The 19,270-nt window shown below is 43.9% G+C and overlaps 1 protein-coding gene across 1 annotated transcript in view; it reads left to right on the plus strand.

The window, feature by feature from the left end:
* RIMS4 (regulating synaptic membrane exocytosis 4) overlaps positions 1 to 19,270 on the plus strand; it is a 55,452-nt gene that overhangs the window by 14,146 nt on the left and 22,036 nt on the right. The window contains exon 2 of the mRNA XM_039563369.1: positions 16,926 to 17,067. Coding sequence (XP_039419303.1) covers positions 16,926 to 17,067 — 142 coding nt within the window. The remainder of the gene's footprint in view (positions 1 to 16,925; positions 17,068 to 19,270) is intronic.

Consider the following 19,270-nt stretch of genomic DNA (forward strand, 5'->3'; position numbering starts at 1 on the left):
GTTCCTTCTTTCCCATATATATCACAGTACTTCTTCTCTTCCTTTTGGCCATGAATTATTCCCTTTTCTTTAAGTTTTCAGGTGATGTCTGCTCTGTCTCATTCATCTGTCACCAGGTTTTGGCATCTCTCATTTGGATGTGACCTTACTTTTGGGGGCCTGTGACTCTTAGGGTGTTGTGTGATGACTTCTGGAGATGGAGTCTTCTGAGACTGGTAGGAAAGGTTGGCTCAGGACACAGCAAAATTGCAAATAACAGTCCTTTGAAAACAGTACTGTCTGCCAAGGAAGCAAAATTCCGTATTTTGAGAAGATGAAAACCCTAGGCCTATTTTTTCCTTTTTCATTGTTCTTTTTTACAAGGTTAGAAATCTTGGGTTTGAGTCCATCGTTAAATGGTCATTCACCCTTCCTCCCTAGAGTTACAGGCAGCTGTCCAGATAATTAAGTACAATTGATCATCTTCCAGTAACACTGTTTATATTTTAAATATCTCAATAGCAGAAGATTCCTTGGGCACATAACACAGCAAGTAATCAAACCACGTCTGGCTCAACGTGTCTGTTGAAACAGCCTACGACAGTTAAGGAGTGTAATTAGCAAGACACATAGAATGGGATTGAAAAAAGATGTGAAAATAAGCAGAAGGATTTGAAAAGGATTAAGAGAGTAAATGACAAACCAGTAGTTAAATGGTGCATGATTAATGACTACAGAAGTAAAAGGTTGACTAAATATTGTGACTCTGTAATGGCTGCCCCAAAGAAATAGAAAAATAGTCTGTTCGAAAGAATCCAGACCTGGATTTATATTGACACATATGCTGACTCTGGGTTTAGACCTGTTTCTTAGACTTGGTTTAGGTGATAATCCTCTGAGATGCTTTCCTGGTTGACTTGATGACCTGGGATTCCTCTTCCATCTTTAATAGTAATGATCAGCTTCAAGATGTCATGTACTCCAGTGAAAGGCTGAATCCTCTTCTGAGCTATGGTACAGATGGACAGGACTGGCAGTTTGCAACATGTCAGTAAAGCTGTTCCGAGGAAAATCAGGCTCTGTGTTCAGTAGCTCCCAGCTTACAAAGTTTAGTTTTGAGCACTGAATTGCTTTGATTTCAATAATTCATCTCCCTCCAACTGCTTTATTGTCATTTGATTTATTAGTGAGTTGGCTTGGACGCTGTCCTAGTGCTTTGTCACAGCTAAGTGAAAGTAAGGGTTGTGCTAAACACAGATTGTGTGAAAAATACACCATTTCCCTGGAGCTGGCCCCTGAGGGGCAGCGTGGTTAGGCTGGGTGTGCAAGAGCTGCAACTCCTGAACCTATGACCTCGTTATCAGTAGCCCTTCCCAACACTCATTCTCTCTCTCTCTTGCTGTAGAAGAACTTCAGAGCATGCTTTCTTTTCTTTAGGAGTGGACTGTGATAGTTAATTAGATAATGTTTGTAGAGCAGTGTACAAAACCTGCCAAGGGTCACTGTCCTCACTGGTATTATTAGAGCTGGAGGAAGACTGCCAGAAGGTATTGATTACTTGGTAAAAATAAACCCTTCAAACTTCTTTGGGTTGTATTCATTACTGCTTTTTATCTCGGCATCCTGCAAACATTTCAGAGGGTGGATTTGTTTGCCAGAAGATCAAAACAAAATGTTGACAACTACTGGTGCCAATTTGTAGCCTCCCACGTGGGCGACATCAGAGGAATTTGTGCAGTGCTCTGGAAAGTCTTTCGAGGCTTTAAATTCCCTTGGATCCTGGAACTGTTGTTTGAGCAAAGCATCCAAGTGTCCTGGTGGGATAGCACATTGAGTATCAAGCATGAGAGGATATCTTTGGGGCTTGTGAAACTGTATTGTGTATAGAAGCTTATATATACTTCCTAAAGTTGACATTTTGATTTGTTTAGTGAAGTTTGTTGATTAATTGTGTAAAGCTGAGTGTTGCAGGGTGCAATGGGTGCTGTTGAGAGCGCTGTGTCTGGCTGGTGGGAAGGGCTCAGTGCCCTCTGTGTTTTCTAGTTCATCTCTCAGCCACGGTTTACACTTCTCACACACCTCACCATGGAAAACAAAATGTCACACTTTGAATTCATTAAGCAGCTGTGACTGTTGAAAGGGAAAGCTGTTCCATATGACAGTAAAACATGGGGAAAAGTCATGTATCTGTAGCAGAAGATACATGAGAAAGACAAATATTGTGTAATGTTCAGAAGGGCCAAGTCATGCTTCATAAAGGGAAATTTCTAAGGAGAAGGGATACAACAGGAGGACAATTCAATCAGGAATATGGCTTGTGGGATACAAGGAGGATGTACTACTCATTCATGGATCCAGAGGACTAGAATTCAGTAGTGACTTCAAGTGTGGCCTTGCGGTTTCTCGGGTGGAAATATGCAGTTGGAGCAGAAGCAAAATGTTACATCTTTCTCCGAAACAGGCCAAGGACAAAGCACAGACCTCCAAACATCTGCACATGTTCTGACCTAAAAATTGCTTCAGCAGGGAGACTAAACCAGGCTTTGGTGGAGACTGCAGAGTGCTTTCTGTGCATGTGTCAGACTTGCAAATGGATTCACTTTCATTATCACAAGTCCCCTTCGTGTTAAACCATTAAGTTCCTTTGAATGAATATTTGGGTAAATGGGAAGTTTTTAAGTGGACTGATGGTCATCCAGCAATCTTAAGAACTGACTTGTCATGGAGCAAAGGGCACGTCTTGTCAAAGCCAGCCAGTGGTGCTGGAAGGTCCAGTGCTGGCCTGGCCTGCCAAACTGCTTCTTCAGGCACAGAGCACCTGTTGGGGGGGTGCACTAACCAGTGATACTCTTTGGTAATCTTGAACAAGCACCAGCTGCTTTTCTTTTAAAACTCAGCGCAATTCATGAGCAAAGGAAGGGCAAGAACCATCAGCAGATGCTGTCAACTCACTCCCTCAGTGCTAGGTGCTCACATTTGTTCTAGAAGTAACTGAGATGTGAGCAAGTCTTCCAGCTGCATAAAGTATGGGTGAAAATGGTTTTTAAAAAAAGGCAGATGACAGAATTAACATGTAACTGTATGGCTGGTGAAAGGGAAGAACGGTGCTAGTGCTGAGAAGTGGCAAAGAGGTTTCTGTTATTGAGATTTCTGTTATGGAAGTATGTCACAACCCATCAGTAACTTAAAGATGGAGAAAGGGTTATGGGAAATGGGACAGTAAATACCTGCCAGCACAATTTTAATGCTCTTTCAGTTGAGCTGTTTAAATGTAGTTGCCTATTTGAGGAAGCCACTGAATATAGATTTTAATGCTTTTGCTGCTCGGTAGATTCTCATGTGGGCATTGCAAAATCATCCCTTATGGTCCAGACACGTGGGGAGTTAGACATGAGCATGTTGAGCAAGAGAGGATCAGCTCTGCAAGGTGGGACAGGGCTTGCACTGGTGGTCTGGGCACACAGACTGTGCAGGGCATCCAGTCTGCACAAACTATAGAGGAGGAGAACTTGGAAGCAGCTTAAAATGCATGGGAAGCTACTGCAGTCTGAGGACTGTGATCTGACTTCTCTCTTGTGGCAAAATGGAAGGAGAAAGAGATTTTTGTGTCTGTCAAGGTATTTGGAGAAAGTCAGGGAGATGGCAAGGTTTCTTAGGATGCTTGTTCAGGATGCTGACCCGGCTTCCACTGCCTTGTGGCTTAGGGACTTTCTCTGCTCTTGAATTTTTTCCTCATTGATTTAATCCAATCTCTTTTGGACCCCTCGTAAAGGTCCATGAGTATCCCAAAGTCCTGCACTGAGGAGATACCCAGCAGTGCCACTGCCCCTGCCACCTCATGAGGATGTCTGCTGAAGTATTGGCATGAGTTGCCACAGAGCTGTGGCAGGGCAGACCCTAATTTTAGCACATTATGCTGCTTTAATGACAGTAATAGAAAGTCAATTTATAGGCAAGAGCAAATTGCCTTTTTATATGGGGAGGAGGATAATTCCTCCCATATGTTGCATTATTAAATTTGTAATCTTCATTTCTAATGCTTTTCAAAAGTGAATATTAACAGAATCTAAAATGCAGATCATAAATCTATGAGATGCATTTTTTTCCCCAAATTCAAGTTCTATAATTTGTCTTAAAAGGTGAACTTCAGCAAGGTTAGGGTTTTTTTTCTTTTTTTGCTTAACTTAATAAATTAAAATCCCTCACTTGCTACCTACCTCTGGACAAGCTTAAAGGCTCCAAAGATACTGCAGTTTAAATAGCAATAATGGATATCTATTTCCATTCTTGCTGAGTGGGGAGTTCTGAGTTCAGGCTTATTCCCTAGTGATAAAAGACACCGGAGAGAAAAAAAATGACACGTTTTCGTATGTCATTTGCTAGCGAGGAGGCTGTTGTGATGCTCTTTTTTGTTGCCAAGGAAACAGAGCCCTGAACTCCTGTCTCTGCAGCCAGGAGGAGGAGGAAAGGATGTTATTTCACTCCTGAGCTCGATTTGTAATTGTGATCAGAGACTGTGAATGGGTTGGGACTGAGGGTCTCACCTTCAAGTTTGCTTTCAAAATTGTGTGTCCTGTCTCCTTCTGTTTGTTTCCGCGTTGAGATGAGTGTGAAGGGTGGAGCCTGGTGGGGTGGGTGGCTGGCTCAGGTCGCTGGCACAGTTACTGTACAGCGGAGTGAAACGGAGCCCTCGGAGCACAGGCAATGTTGGAAGGGGATTGTACTTCTCTGACCTTGCCAGTAACATCTGGAGAAATCCCCAGGCTTCCTTATGTCAGCCCAGTTGTTAAATCTGAGAACAGAAACATGAAAGTTACCTGCAGGTGTCAGAAGGCAGGAAGTGACGGTGATGCAGGTGCTTCGTAAGCAGGGTGTCCTCTCCTGACCTTCTTCCAGTACTGTTGGGCAGTCGTTGCCTGCACATTTTGTAAAGAGATTCCCATCAACCTTTTTTTTGGTGGTTACATTAGAACTATTTTTTTGCTCACACACTGCCCTTAAATGCGTGTTTGATCTCCCTGAGCTGTTAGCGTTGCCTGCAAGGCTGATGCTGGCTGTATCACAATTGCTTCTTTATCTGTTCTCTTTTCTGCTCTCATAGTAGAGAGAGATTAGCAGGGCACTCTAAAGCATTTTAATCCTTGCTCCTTCTACAGAATTTGTTCAGAAATATTTGGCACAAATCATGGGATTTTGGTGAACATTCTGCCAGGTACATGTCATGGGGTAGCCATGCTGCAAACAGGCATTGCTTCTCAGGATGCTGTGCTGGTGTGTGGCTTTTGTACATTGTGAGTGATCAATGCAAATTCCAGTCAATACGATATTGAACACTCTGGTGTGCCTCTTCTTCACAAAGGACTGATTCTTACTGCATCTTGTTGTTGATAATTGAGAAAACTAGATTTTCGTATTGTTCCTAAAGTGTATTAATCTCCTGTATTTTTTAATCTGTGTTAGTCTGATGACTTTTTACTTCAATCCTCGGTAATCTGCAGCCAGGCATGATAGTTTGGTTGGTTTCCCACATTCTGCAGTATCTTTCAGCAGAGATGAACACATTATGTTTATTTTCCAGCTCTGGCCAAAGGGCTTTTTCTCCGCTATTGGAAGCTCAATACTCTGCATAGACAAACAGTGAACTGAATTTCCCGAAGGACTTCAAATAATCTGGGGTGTTTTTCTATCTGAGTGCTGCTTTTGTGCATGCAGAAAGCAGATGTAGGAGGCAGTTATGTGTCTGCCATGTTCGTCTGTGGGAGAGTGTGTCACTCAGATGAGAGTTTGCATGTGTCTCTTCAGGGTTTGGGCTGTGAAATTTTTGCTTGAATGTTTTTTCTTAGGTGTCTACTAGTTAAATTTCAGCGCCTCTGTTTTTGGTATTGGATGGTGTTTTCCATGTGTAGCGGCCTGACTTGTCCCCAGCTGAAGATACTTATGATGTATGATTGGCAGGGCTGTTTGCAGTGATACAAACTCACTTTGATTTCTTAGTCACTGTGAATGACTTTGCATCGTAAGGAACTGTTGCTCCTGTCCTGCTTCTGGGCATTGAAGCCTGACCTTCCAGCTGTCATGAGGTATCTGCAGCCAAATTACCACAGTTGTGAAGGGCAGGGTGCTCTCCATTTACTCCACCCAAGCAGAACCTGGCACTTGTTCCTGGAAAGGGATCTGTGTGAGAGGAGCAGTATGAGTGCAATGGATCTGTTTGCAGGCTTTTGGGAAATGGAGCCACTCTCCAAGCTCTCCCTTCAGCAGCACAGGTGTGCTATGAACAGGGGGTTTTGTACAGTTCTTGGTACCATTTGGGAAGAAAAGGGTTCCCTTTAGTGCAGCTGTGGCAGGCTGTGGTACTTGCCTGGCACAATAGATGCTCCATGGCCATGGAGCTGTCATGGGATGTCTCCGTGTGAGTCAAAGCAATATGTAGAATTAGAGGGGAAAAACATGCTGGCTTGCTTCCTCTAGCATTTGCTACAGGTACCCCATGAGAGCACCTTTGGTGAAGCCTGACACAGGTGGTGGTATCGTCAGGTGAGATTGTCTGGAATTAGGAACTCAATGCCTGAAATTGTTTAACTTCTCTGGAAACCAGACCATCAGCTCCCCCTCTCTGCTTCCACAGTGGATCAAATAATTGCTTCCAAATGGACACAAGTTATTAAGCAGTGTGTATAATTAAAGTCAACTCCTTATGAATTTGATCATTCATTTCCTTAAGGAAAATATGATGAAGTAATTACAACCCAAGCTAAACACAAATCAAATGCTATTCTAAATGCAATTCTGCACCAGGATTCTAGTTTATGAATGACTCCAGGGTTCTGTGGCTTCGTGCCTGTTAAGGAAATGGGCCTGTATTTTTAATTGTATTTATAACGAGTGAACAAAAGGTTGCATGACTCATTCACTGTGCCAAGACTGTTGCTCTCTGTGCTCGCACACACGGTCTTGACAAAGCCGCTTGCTCCTAAAAGAGCGTCAGTAGGACAGAAGAAAAGGGAAGAAATCTCATTAAAAAATATGGCCTTGTCAACTGCTTCCCTCTCAATTTTGTCTGTACCAAAACTAAACTTCACCTGCTGTGCAGTAGCTGTGAATTTGAGGGAGACAAGTATTTCTTCAGTGCTTAAGCCGCTGTCCTGACTTTCTTCCCATCATTACTATGTAGCAGATACTTTCTAGTTTCAGCCAAATTTGGGGGAGAAGCCCAAGATGAGCAGACTCTAAAAATGCTGGAAAAGATGGCTCTGGGTAGAGAGAGACACACAAACTAGTGCCCCTGGGAGAAAAGATCTGATATATAATCTCAGTCTAAAATTAACCTTGTGGGTGAAAGCAGACCACTGGAGCTGAGCATCCAGTGGGACAGAAAGGTGTGTCAGCACCTCTGGGGGGTTTTGGTGGCTTCAGGAGGCTCATGACCCAAGTCCTCTTCTGCAGTAGGAATGCACAGCTTGCAAACAGGCTGCTGAAGTTATTTTACCCCTGCTTGCTTCCTAAAAGTTACCAAGTGAAGAGCAGGATGCTGGGCTCTGCCAGGAGGGGGGCAGTCGGTGAGCAGGCAGATCCAGCGGACTCGGGAGGGGCACAACAGCCTCGTGCAAAGTTTCTTGGCTTAGTGAAGTGTAGGCTGGGCAACTCTTTCATCTCATGCCGTCCTTCTCTACAACGGCTCTTTCTAGTAGCTTTATTTTTGTGAATTCACCTCATTTTTGTGATCCTTTTCTAAATCAAGAGGTTTTCTGCAGCTCAGGCTCATTCATATTTCAGAACCTGGACTTAAGCAACATCCACAGTTACTAATAGTGTGAGATGGATGGCAGAATTAGGACATTAGGGTGCTCTGGTTCAACTCTCTTGTAATTAAGTAGAGAGCCTCACCTGGCCTTCACAACTTATGTTGGTTAGCTGGAGGACTTTCAGCCATGGGGACACAAATTGGCTCCACCTCTATTCTCCTTGTGAATTAACAAGGAGAAAGCCCTGGGGTGGTGCTGGCACACAAACCAGCCACTCACCTTTCTACTTTCATGTTTTCCTGATACCCACATCATGATAGCTGGCAAAGTTCTAAGAGTTTGGAACTGAGAACATGTAGAGCACTGCTGGTTGTTGATTCTATGTGTGATGCTTCCCTCAGCTTTCTAAGCAATAAATATTACAGTGTAGTAGCTTACATAAATCAGTTAAATTAATTGCCTGTGTCAAATGTTCTTGTTCTCTGAGCCCATCAGCTAAATTCTCCTTACCTAGTTGGACTACAGACCCTCAGGGCTTCCCAGGTGGGCTGATGTCAGAGGGGAGTTTAACTCTTGGTGAGGCTTAAAAACCAAAATCCAGGAAGTGGAAAGATTGAATCCCCTAATTGCCATGCAGTGAGAATGTGTGAGTGTGTGTGTACATATATATATCTGTGGTTTATTGCGTTATAAATATCATAGTAAGATTATATTTTTAAGTCATCACCCCTTGCCCAAGCACAAAAGCAGCAGATGAAGAAAGGCCTGGGATGTGGGATGTCTGTCCCAGACATGCAGCCATTCCAGGGACAACTGGTGCAGCATCAGCAGTTCCGTGCTTGTCTTTCCCTGGAGACCTGGGCTACGGACAGGGCAGTGTTCAGGTTTCATTGCTAGGCTGCTGCAGAAATATTACAGCAGTGAATGTTCTGGATGGATATGGCCATTTCATTTAATCAGGCTCTACTGCAAAGCCTGGCAGATTGGGGGAAGAGAAGGGGGCAGTGTGTTCCATTTTCTTATAAAAATAAAAATGCAAAAGCAGCCATCAGATGAAGCTATTTGGATCCTGCTGCTGCAAACAAAATAGAGACATGGAAAGAATTCTGAAGAGCTGGATCTAGCTGCAAAGTAGTTCCCATGAAATAACTCTGAAAGAACCAAACGTTTTTGTTAGTGTTATGGTACTGCAACTTTTTTATAGTGAAAAGCTAAACAATTTTTTATGGTAGTCAAAAACTCCATTTGAAAGTCATTGACAGTGGAACATATGTATTTACCTTTTTGGCTCTTGGCTTTCTCTCTTTTGACAGTGAAGGGAAAAATCTCCAAGTGATTTTCCTGGCTACATGTTTGTTGCAGAATTTTTTCTTTAGATACTTCTAAATGAAAATTTTGGCCATTAAATTTTTTTTTTATATAGATGGATTATCAAAAAGGTCAAAATTAAAAATAGTATCATGGGAACTATTTAATTTTAACCTCAAAAGGAGGAGAAAAAGTATGTTTAAAATATGAAAATGGAGCTTATGAAGAAAGGAAGAAAAATTGCTGCTCTACCCGTGCCCCAGGCAAGCTACAAGAGATGATAACATCTACTGGGGTGGAGACCTGCTTAAATACAGGACAAACCAAATTGCAGCTCAGGCCAGGATGGAGGAAAAAATACTGCTTTAAGTGTCTGATGAGATGGGGTTTGGGCTGGGTTGTGGGGGAAAGAGGGAAGGCAGCCTCAGAGGCTGTTCATGAAAATAACCCCATGAATGATTTTTAGTCCTTATCTAATGGTGAGGGGGAAGAACAAAAAACTCTGGATTCAGGGGGAGTTGGTTTGACATCCACACATCTGGGCAGGGGTGTCAGCACTGCCTGTCGGTGTGGGTGAGGACAGGCCAGTCTGAACTCTAGGTTGAGAGAAAGCTTTTTTTGTGCTAAAATACCCTTGTGGGCCAGCAGCAATGGGATGTATTGGGATTGTGCTACATTGGGAATTTGGAGGTGTCTCATTGGCATCTCCAGAAGTTGCCCATACAAGCAGGGTGTCCTGGCCCTGCTCTGCCTTCACTGGAGTTGGTAGCTGTAACAGCAGTGAAAATAGTTGCTAATTTTATTATTTTCTGACTCTCACAAGAAGAGCTGATTGAACTTTCCGAACCCTGTGAATGTACCTAACCTCCACAGATTAGGAATTAACATGTTGAAATACTTTCTTCCATCCCATAGAAGATTCTGTGCTTAATTTGGAAAGAAAGGGTGTGATTTTGTTGCTGTCTGAAACTAGGACAAGGGGAATGAAGCAAACAGCCTGATTAGTGCCCCTGCTTATCCCCAGCCATTTTCTGTCATTCTGGTGGATTACTCAGGCTGTGATGATAGCCTGGCATGTTCTGGAGCACAGTACAAACTGCCTCTCTTTAGGTGCTCATAATTCACACTCCATTAAGATGTTGATGTGGGGAATGCTTGGCAGGATGTCAGGGCTTGCCAGGCATGATGAGATTGAGTTCATCTCGTTAAACTGCATGCTGAAGTGACAATCCAGTATTTATTTTTTTTTCCTCAGCAGAAGCAACCCCTTAGGAGAGCATCAGGGCTTGCTCTGAAGAGAGATACCCCTGTAAAGGGGCCTGTGCTGCCCACCCCGGCAGACGCCAGCTCAGCGTGTGCCAGGCTGCACAGGTGTTGGGTATTCATGCAAGGCTGTGGGAAGACTTTTCTTTTTCTCCTTTGAAGGCGAACAATGGAATTTTTATTCATCTTAGAATTGATTCATGGCACACAAATCTTAGTAGGTGTCACAGGGAGTCAGCATCTGACTAAACAGAATTTTTTTTTTTTTAAACACTTCAGGAACAACTGTGCAGTGACAAAGTTTGAAGTGGAGAAGTTAATGTGCTGACTCTTTTCTCAGAGTACCTGAAAATAAGTAGGAGGTCAAATGGTCAGTGTTTTAGCAGTCTGATGGGGTGCTGAGCTGAGACTCCCATTTCTGCTTTTTGCCCACAGACATGCCAAAGACCAGTTGTTGGACTTGGGGACCTTCCTCACCTCAGCACTTGATACCATCCAGATGAGTGCTTGATGTTTTCCCTTCTTCATTTTCAGCCCCAAACCTGCATCATCTTTTCTGATGATGTGCATCGTCTTTTCTCAGAGGCAGATCTTCATGGGGAAGAGAGATAGAAACAACTTTTAGGGTCAAAACCAGAGAGTGAAGTTAGTGGTTGTGGAAAGTGAAAGGGCTTGTGAGCCCATGTTTGAGCCAAGGGTAGAGCAGGCAGATTCAGCATGAACTGAAAGGAGATAGCTTGGGGCAAATCTCCTCTGCAGGCAGTCGGGTCCTGTCCTGTCTCTGCTTTCTACGTGATCTGCAGCGTGCTCTGAAGGCTTCATTGGCGCTGCCAGATGGGTTTTTCTGTGTTCCTTTGCTGGAGTTGTCAGTTCTTCATGCTTCATAAGTGCAAGTTGGTATTTTGGAGCAAAACAGGCAATTCATGTGCTGAGGAACCCAGGTGTGAATCCAGAGAGCAGAGTCTGTCCAGGTCGATGCCCTGCAGCATGTTTGGATGGGAATTGTTCCATGCTGCTTGACTTGGGTAAGAAAAGCAGTGGGGATGTAGTCTCTTTGCTCAAGCTCAGACAAACTTCCTTGGAAAATACAAAATGTTATCTTTTCCAGAGCTTTGCAATAGGAACAAATGAAAGTAAGCATCCAACTGATTTCCCTTTCTGGTTTTTCCCCTGGCTCATCAAGTTTGGGAAAGGATAACAGCTACCCAGGCTGTTTTGCCAGACCCTTGGTGTGTCTTGGGTGGCCTGTGCTGGTGCTGTGTGTCCACGTGCTTTGGGTGCCACTGTGTTCTGTGCTTGGAAGTGGTTGGGTAATTTAGGAGCAAAGCTGATGGAGTTGAGATTCAGTCAATGCCTAATCTCAGGCCTAAATCAATACCAATTAATTCTAAAGTACAGGACGGTTTGTAGCACATGCATCATGTTGATTTCTTTTTGTGCTGGTAGTATCCAGCAAACTGCAAGCATGGAGGAAGAAATTGAAAACAAAGTGGAAAAGAGAAAGATGGTACCAAGTACCTGGGTGGAGGAAAAGGAAGTGACAAGAGAGGAGACAGTGTAGGGATAACAGTGAAAGGGGCATGCTGTCTCTCAGAAATGTCATCAATAAGCATCTATCATAGAGTAATTCTGTGTAGGAGTAATAATTATATAATCATGACCTTGTGATGAGGTGTTGCAGGATTCACATAGATTTTTCAAGACTTGCTGGCCTCTGAGCATGGAGAGCCCTGTCAGTAGCAGAGAGGAAGAGCTTCAAAGAGTTGTGCATGGGAGTGACATAGAAGAGGACATGAGAAGTGGTTACTCTTCCCTTGGAGGAGAGAAGGGAACAATGCCACTCTTATTTTTCCCACCCCTGTGATTTTGAGCAAATCCAGTTCTTGGTGGCAGCTCTTCTACAGGAGCAGCACCATTCTTGAGAAGAGGATGCCCCTCTGTGTGGTTGACAGCTGAAAATTTAGTTAAGGGTACTCTTCAAAAGATGCTCTGCTCTGCACAGGGCACCTGCATGGTGACCTTGCTTCTCTTCGATTATTACTGGGTTGTTGGAAGGAATGAGGGGAAACATGATAATGAGATCTAATTAATAATGAACAAAATGATGGACTATAATTAATACCAGTCAAGAAGAATGTAGGGAAAATGGGTCTTGTGAGAAACATTTTTCTCCAAGTTTTAGAAGACACAGATATCTGGGTAAATGTGATAAGTATGTTAGGGTTTTGTCCTAGAACAACATGACCCTGAAAGTGTGATCGTGATAAATGGATTAAAAACTTGCTTCATGTATCAAAAAGCAGTTGTCAAGGAAAAGCCTCAAAGGCAGGAAGGCTCTTTGAAGGCCTGGTGGTGCTCAGTGTTTTCATTTGATTTGGAGCAAGCATGAGTTTAAACCTCATTTAATTCACAAGTGATGTGGACACTAGAAAGAGAGTAAATAGTACTGGGGGTGAGAGAGCTGTATAGAGCTGTCTGAAGTTTTGCTTTCTTTCTCTTCAAATAAAATTCATTTTCTTACCTATTTTTTAATATAATGTTCTGCAAGGTCGTACCAGCAGGTCAGGCAAGGGACTGCACAACCTCCTGGCAAGGTGTGATGTGATCAGGAGCTTACTGTGGTCTTGGGAGATGCCAGCAGAAGCAGTGAAGATGAGAGTACAAGCTGATTTTTACCTCTGTACGTGTTTCTGTACTAAAATGCAGACTCCAGTTCTGCTGTGTGTGTTCTCAAAAGGGCTTTTAAAACCTGGGGAGGTCATTAAAAAGATCCAAGGCCAGGAGGAAAAAAAAATGCCAGAGCATGAGAGACATAGAGATCTCAGTCTGTTTAACTTGTCAAAATAACATTGAGAGAAAACTCACCTGCACTGCAGAAAAGTCTTTATAGCAAAAACACAAAGCAGCTCTCAGGGTGGAGAAGGGCTCTAAAAAAATCTGGTGTGTGAAAGCTGAAACCAGGCAAAATTAAGCCACATCTCTAAATGTCAGGTAGTAAAATAAACCGTGCAGGCAAATGGCAGATTCTTCATCTCGGTATCTTCAAACCCGGAGTGGATAGTGCTTTAGAAGATATTCTTTAGCCAAACATAAATTGTTTGGCTGAACAGAGCAAAATCGAAGCGCCTGTCAACACTGAGAACTTGGCAGAGTGACTGCTGGGCCCTTCTGGTTGTTGGCGTCAGCGAGGTGCTGTGTATCTTCATCCTGGATATTTGACCAAAACATTTCTTCTTCCCAAGGTCATCCCAAAGTAAAATCTGCTCTTAGTGATGTGTTGCACTGCAGGCTTGACTGACTGCTTAACCTCTGTTGTTTGCTGCTTGATTGGAAGAGGTGCAGAGAATAAATCTGGTGACACTGCAGAAAATGTCGATACTACTCTTACTTGTTGCAGATACCACTGACAAATTAAGACAAATGATTTTGCCAGGCAACGCCTGCATCGATGCATATAATTTACCTTCTGATTGGCAAAGGTGTCGAAGCACGAAGATTTTGGGTAGGGAGGAGGCACAGCCCCCGTGCCATGCTCCACACTGACCAGAGAAGGTTAATGGCAGCTGACTGTTGCTTGTGAAATATTTTTGGCTCACAGATGAGAAGTACAATGTCGCCCATATATATTTCCTTTCCAGGTGTGCTATCCCTGATCTGTCCGCCTCTCCCAGCTGATGGGGCTGGATAGTTTAGGAACCTGTATCTCATTTCTGATGGCATCTCTGGTGCTTATGGTGATCTCTTACCCTGTTTCAGTCATGCCTCTGGCCGCTGTAGTTTGGGAGCTTGCCTTTTTGGTAAAACAAATCACTCCCCTTCTGTGCTAGGGAAACTTTTGGCAAAAGGAGAGTCTAGGGGGAGAAAGGTTGGAGAAGCCTTTTTCCAGAATAACGAGGGGTCATTTGTAAGATACAGGAGCTGCTGTGCATCTCTGTCTGGAAGAAGAGGAAGGAACAAAGGATTCTTGTCCTTTATTCCCATTGTCTTGTTTTACAGAGATTCTCGATTAAATTGTTTTATTTCCTTTTTTTCTCCTTTGTCTGTCCTGGTTTTTTTTTTTTTTTTAATAACCCGCAAAAGCAATCAGGACTACTAGAAAATGACCCACCCAGCAGTGGAAGGCTGTGCATGTGATGCTCTACGTCTGAACTTGCCCCATGCCAGCTAAATGATCACTGGTACAGTGCCCTGGTGCTCCCACAGTGCTGCCTTTCCTTGCCTTTGGGCCCTTCTTCTTGATGTCCCTGGCTTTGAATCAGGAGATGGCTGATAGAAAGCAAGCAAGCGCCTTGTGTTGCTCCAAACCCTTGCTCTGTCCCAAGCCTCTCGTTTGTTGCCAGCTATGGATGAATAGTCTTTTGATTTCGAGTGTCTCCAGGCACATCTCATTAGATTGGGGAAAGAAGAAATTTTTTTCAAACAGATGTTGCATGGCTGGGCAATGGGGCATTTTTAATTTGTCTCCTACATTTTTGTCATTTGATGCTTTGACTCTGGCTGCCAGCAGGGCTCTTGTGAGGACTAACCTAAAAGGGCAGGAGGATGAGTGCTCTGAGTGCACATGTGAAGGAGGGATGGGCACTGGTGCATGTGGATGACTCAAAGATTGTTTGTGGAGGTGAATGCAAGACAAATGAAACGGACCATCAAGTCTGCCCACGAGGTTGTGGGATGTGCCCTCAGAGGAGCCTGCAAACCCCATCAGAGGCTCCAATGAGCTGCACAAGGCTAGAGAGGGTGCATCAAAGGGAGCTGCTCTACACTGGTTGGGAGAATAGGCACGGCCATTTCACAAGGCTTCGCTTTTGTTGGTGCCCATATTGTTATTCTTGCCTGAAGGTTTGGATTTTGAAAGCACATGAGAAATATGTTTTACGTTTGTGTAACTTCCTGATTTATACAATGTGCTTCATGCATTGCTCTAGGCACACAAACAGTGCAAACTGTAGTTAATGTTAACCCAGAATGTGCAAATTCGATCCCCTTAGCTCATAGGGACATGTGTACACATGCTGCACCATATGTGGGGACAGCAGCTGGTACAGAGCCCTGGGGCCAGCACATTTACCCACTTGGAAACCTCATGATACCAGAGGAAAAGGTACTTTACAGCTGTATTTATAGGAGAATTTTTGTCTTTGCTTTTCGGCGTAGATACAATTGGAGAAGTAGGATAGGAAGCATTTCTGATACCTTACCAAATTTTTTTTCAAAGTCTCTCTTCACACCAAGATCTAAAGAAAAGTATTTTAGGTCAAGCAGCCTGCTACACAAATAACAGGGTATTTTAGGCAGGTTCTTACAGATACCCTCATATTTCCAAAGTAGTTCGGAAAGTGATTCACAAGAAGTTCCACCTGAATATGAGGAAGAATGTCTTCACTGTGTGGGTGCACTGGAACAGGTTGCCAGAAGGTTGTGGAGTCTCCCTCACTGGAGATACTCAAGAACCATCTGGATGCAATCCTGTGCAGTGTGCTCTAGGATGACCCTGTTTCAGCAGGGAGGATGGATCAGATGAACCACTCTGGTCCCTTCCAACCTCACCCATCCTGTGATTTTTTGAAAGATTTGTTTCCTTTAATATTTGGTGTTCTTGAGTTCTCCAGACTCAGTAGCCAGGTCATTTCTCCTCTGGAGGTGGTACTCAAAAAGCTGGAAGGTTTCTGAGAGCACCGTGGGTCAGGGGTTTGTTGCCTGAGTCCTGGGTAATGACTGGGCATCTTTAGAGGATTTAGATAATTCTGCTTTGTTCAGAAAACTTGTAGCAGATGTGTTTCAGGATGAGTGCTCTATGTGGGATGAAATCTGGAGCTTCCTAACACCAGCTACAGCAATTAATAGTAATGGTATTCATTACGTATTCATTACATAACATGGTTTGTTCTGAGAAACAGACTGCTCGAGATGGAGGATGAAAATAGCAGCTGTTAATTTCAGAGGGCTGAGCCTCTGAAGACTGCACCCAGGAGGAACCAGAACCTACTTAATTCCCTCTATGCTGTGGCCGAGGGCGTCTACCAAGGGGAATAGTCCTCTCCAGGGTTTTCCACTGCTGGTGCCTTTCCAGTGCCACCAGGGAACATTTTGACTGTGCCCAGCTATTCCCCTGTGGCCGGTCTGGGAGGGCTTCTGCTTTCACAGCACCTCTGGTGCTGCCTGGCCTTTCCCTCCCCTCTGATCACTCGTTGCCCACCACAACCTGCCACTGTTTTTGCTGTTCCACACAGCCTGAGGCAGCAACATGGGATTTGGGATAGGCTTGGAGGCATCAGGCTGTACTCCTCAGCCCACGGTTGCTGCTACTGCGTTCCCTGACTGGGTAGCTCCAGGTGTAGCCAGCTCTGGTGTGGCTGCCTGCTCAATGGATAATTAACTGGTACAAATGGTTGGAGTAGGTAGGGAGGTGTGCATGCTCTGAGTATCTGCTGGCCCTGGCATGGTGGAGCACTGAGTGTGTTCCAGAGATGACTCGGGAGGTGCTGATGAAGCAGGGCTGAGTAAGGAAATGTTGCGTGACAGATGCCAGGCTGGTCTTCCAAAAGACCTTTTCTGCTTCTCCTTGGCTTTGTCAGTGCAAAAGGCTCTGGGAATAGAGGCTGACTGCCTTTTCTCTCCTTGTGTTCCTAGACGGTGATGGTCGGAGACTGAAAGGAGCCATCCAGAGGAGCACAGAAACTGGCCTGGCTGTTGAAATGCCCAGCAGGACCGTCCGTCAAGCCAGCCACGAGTCCATCGAGGACAGCATGAACAGTTATGGATCAGAGGGAAAGTAAGTCATCCAAAGGGAGCTGGGTCATCACTCGTAGGATGCACTGTCCCTGTACCTATTAATTTTCCTCCAGCATGATGGACGATGTGTTTTTCTGACTTGCCTATGCTGCAGGTGTCCTGCCCATCCAATTAGAGCAGATCTCTGTCTGCATAGCTGGCACATACTTGGCTGTTTATATACTTTTTTTAGTGTCCTCATTATTCTGAGCTGAAGCAGACACCCATTACTTTTAAACGCTTTGCCTTTGGATGAGTAATTCAGGGTCAATAGCAGAGGCTCATTACTGATCGTAAATTATAAGCCAGTAGTTTTTAGTGTTGCACAATAGTTGTCCATTTCCCCTGTTTCAAAATAGCCCTTTGGTTTGGGGCAGGCAGAAGTGTCAAGGTACTGAAAAGGGTGAAAGTAATAAAATACCTTACAGCACAGCAAAATTCTGATATCAAAATATATCTATTTTGGAGCCCGTGTGTACTTTGGTTAAAAACCTAATTTTGTTTCATCTGAGTTACAGGGTCCTAAAATGAAGTGTTTCAGAAAAGATTTTTGACCCCAAGAGAAGTTACAATACACTTTGTTGCATTTAGACTTTATACTAGAGTGCAAAGCAGGGGATCTTTAGGCCAGAACTTTGGGACCTGACTTGTCTCCAATTCTGGTTTTTATATTTCCATTACTTGAAGCTGTATAGGGCAATTTAATAATTTTACCAAGATGACTGTTCATGGGAACCTTTGGAAGCAAAAAACCCACAGTATTTAAAAAAAAAGGCAGTGCATACCATGCAATTTTGTGCTTTCTAGGTGTGAGCCCAAAATGTTTCTATACCTAAAAGGTGTTCTGTTTAAGCCAAGGACCACACTTGGCATCACTCTATGCTCTCTCTAGTCCTGTGTGATATTCCAAGTACACTGTACAGTTAAAATTCTGGGAGAGTCCAAAGGCACTCTCAATTAATGTGATTCTGGTGTTAAATAAGTAACAGGCTGTAAATTAAGAGAGACTTTCTTTAGCTTTAGAAGTAGGCTAATCCTGGAAAGGCATCATAGATCTGTGCTGAAGGTTCAAAATAGTAATGAGGCACAGACTGCGATAGCAATCTTGTCACTCCAAAGCTGTGATGTACCTTATCTCTTCTGTGAGCTGCTGTCTCCAGGGAAATATTCCTGCTACACCAGCACAGTCCTGTGGCTTGGAGTTCTGCCTCCGCTACTAGATGCAGAGGATTAGTGATTAAGTTCAGTCACTGGGCAATGAGGAGCAAGAGTCTGCTTTCATGCAGAGTAAAATTCTTTCCTTTTTATATTTACATAGCTTACCCTCCTGGGAAGGGGTGTAATTCTCTGAATAGTCTGTGTCTTCTCACTGCATACACTGGCTGCTTTGTTGGGCTTTCATGGAGAGGGAGTATTTCTGCCAGCAAAATACTGCACCCCTGCAAGTGCTGTCTCACCCTGAAGGCAGGTGACATGTAGCTATCAGCTCGACAGAAAGGAAAAGCCTGTCTTGGAATCCAAGTGTCTTTATTAGAACAAGCCTAACATTTGGTATTCCAACCTTGAATGCTGCCAGAACATCCTTGCAAGCACCTCAGCCAGGGATGGGGTAGTTTCTTCTCTGAAAAGTGTGATTAAGTGGTTCCTGGATGCTTTGTTCCTAGGTGGGATAATTAATCTCTTCTGGGAACCCAATGGGAATTGCAGCTATCTGCCTGAGCCACAAATGATAAGCAAACAGGGCTGGGAGTACAAAGAACTAAGAGAGCTCAGTTCTCTTAAAACGTGGTGGGAGGGGAGTTTCTCTGCTTTCTTTTCCTGCAGCAAAGAATGGAATTGTTTGGGGAATAGCTTTGAGGAACAGAAATGTGTTCTCCTAAATCAGATTTCTCTTGACCTCTCTCGTTTGCTGTAGCTGTCTTCCCAGGGAGGCAAAATGAAGATTCATATGTCTCTGTTAGCTGTGGCGAGTTGATTTTCTTTCTAATAAAAGCTGGGTTTGTGACTGGTGCAGATACTCCCAGGTCAGAGAGTTTTCACCAGTGACTGTCAAACCCCTGGTTTTCAGCAAGGCGAGGCTGTTCTAATTCTTTCCACCCGTGCATCCCTTTGATGTGTTCGCGCCTGGAAGAAGATGGATTGAAAACCTCATCTTCCAAGAGGGCTTGTTTCTCAAATTCCATGTGTTTTTATAATCCTTATCA

This window comes from Corvus cornix, chromosome 20 (genome assembly GCF_000738735.6).
Source record: "Corvus cornix cornix isolate S_Up_H32 chromosome 20, ASM73873v5, whole genome shotgun sequence".
Lineage (NCBI taxonomy): Eukaryota > Metazoa > Chordata > Aves > Passeriformes > Corvidae > Corvus > Corvus cornix.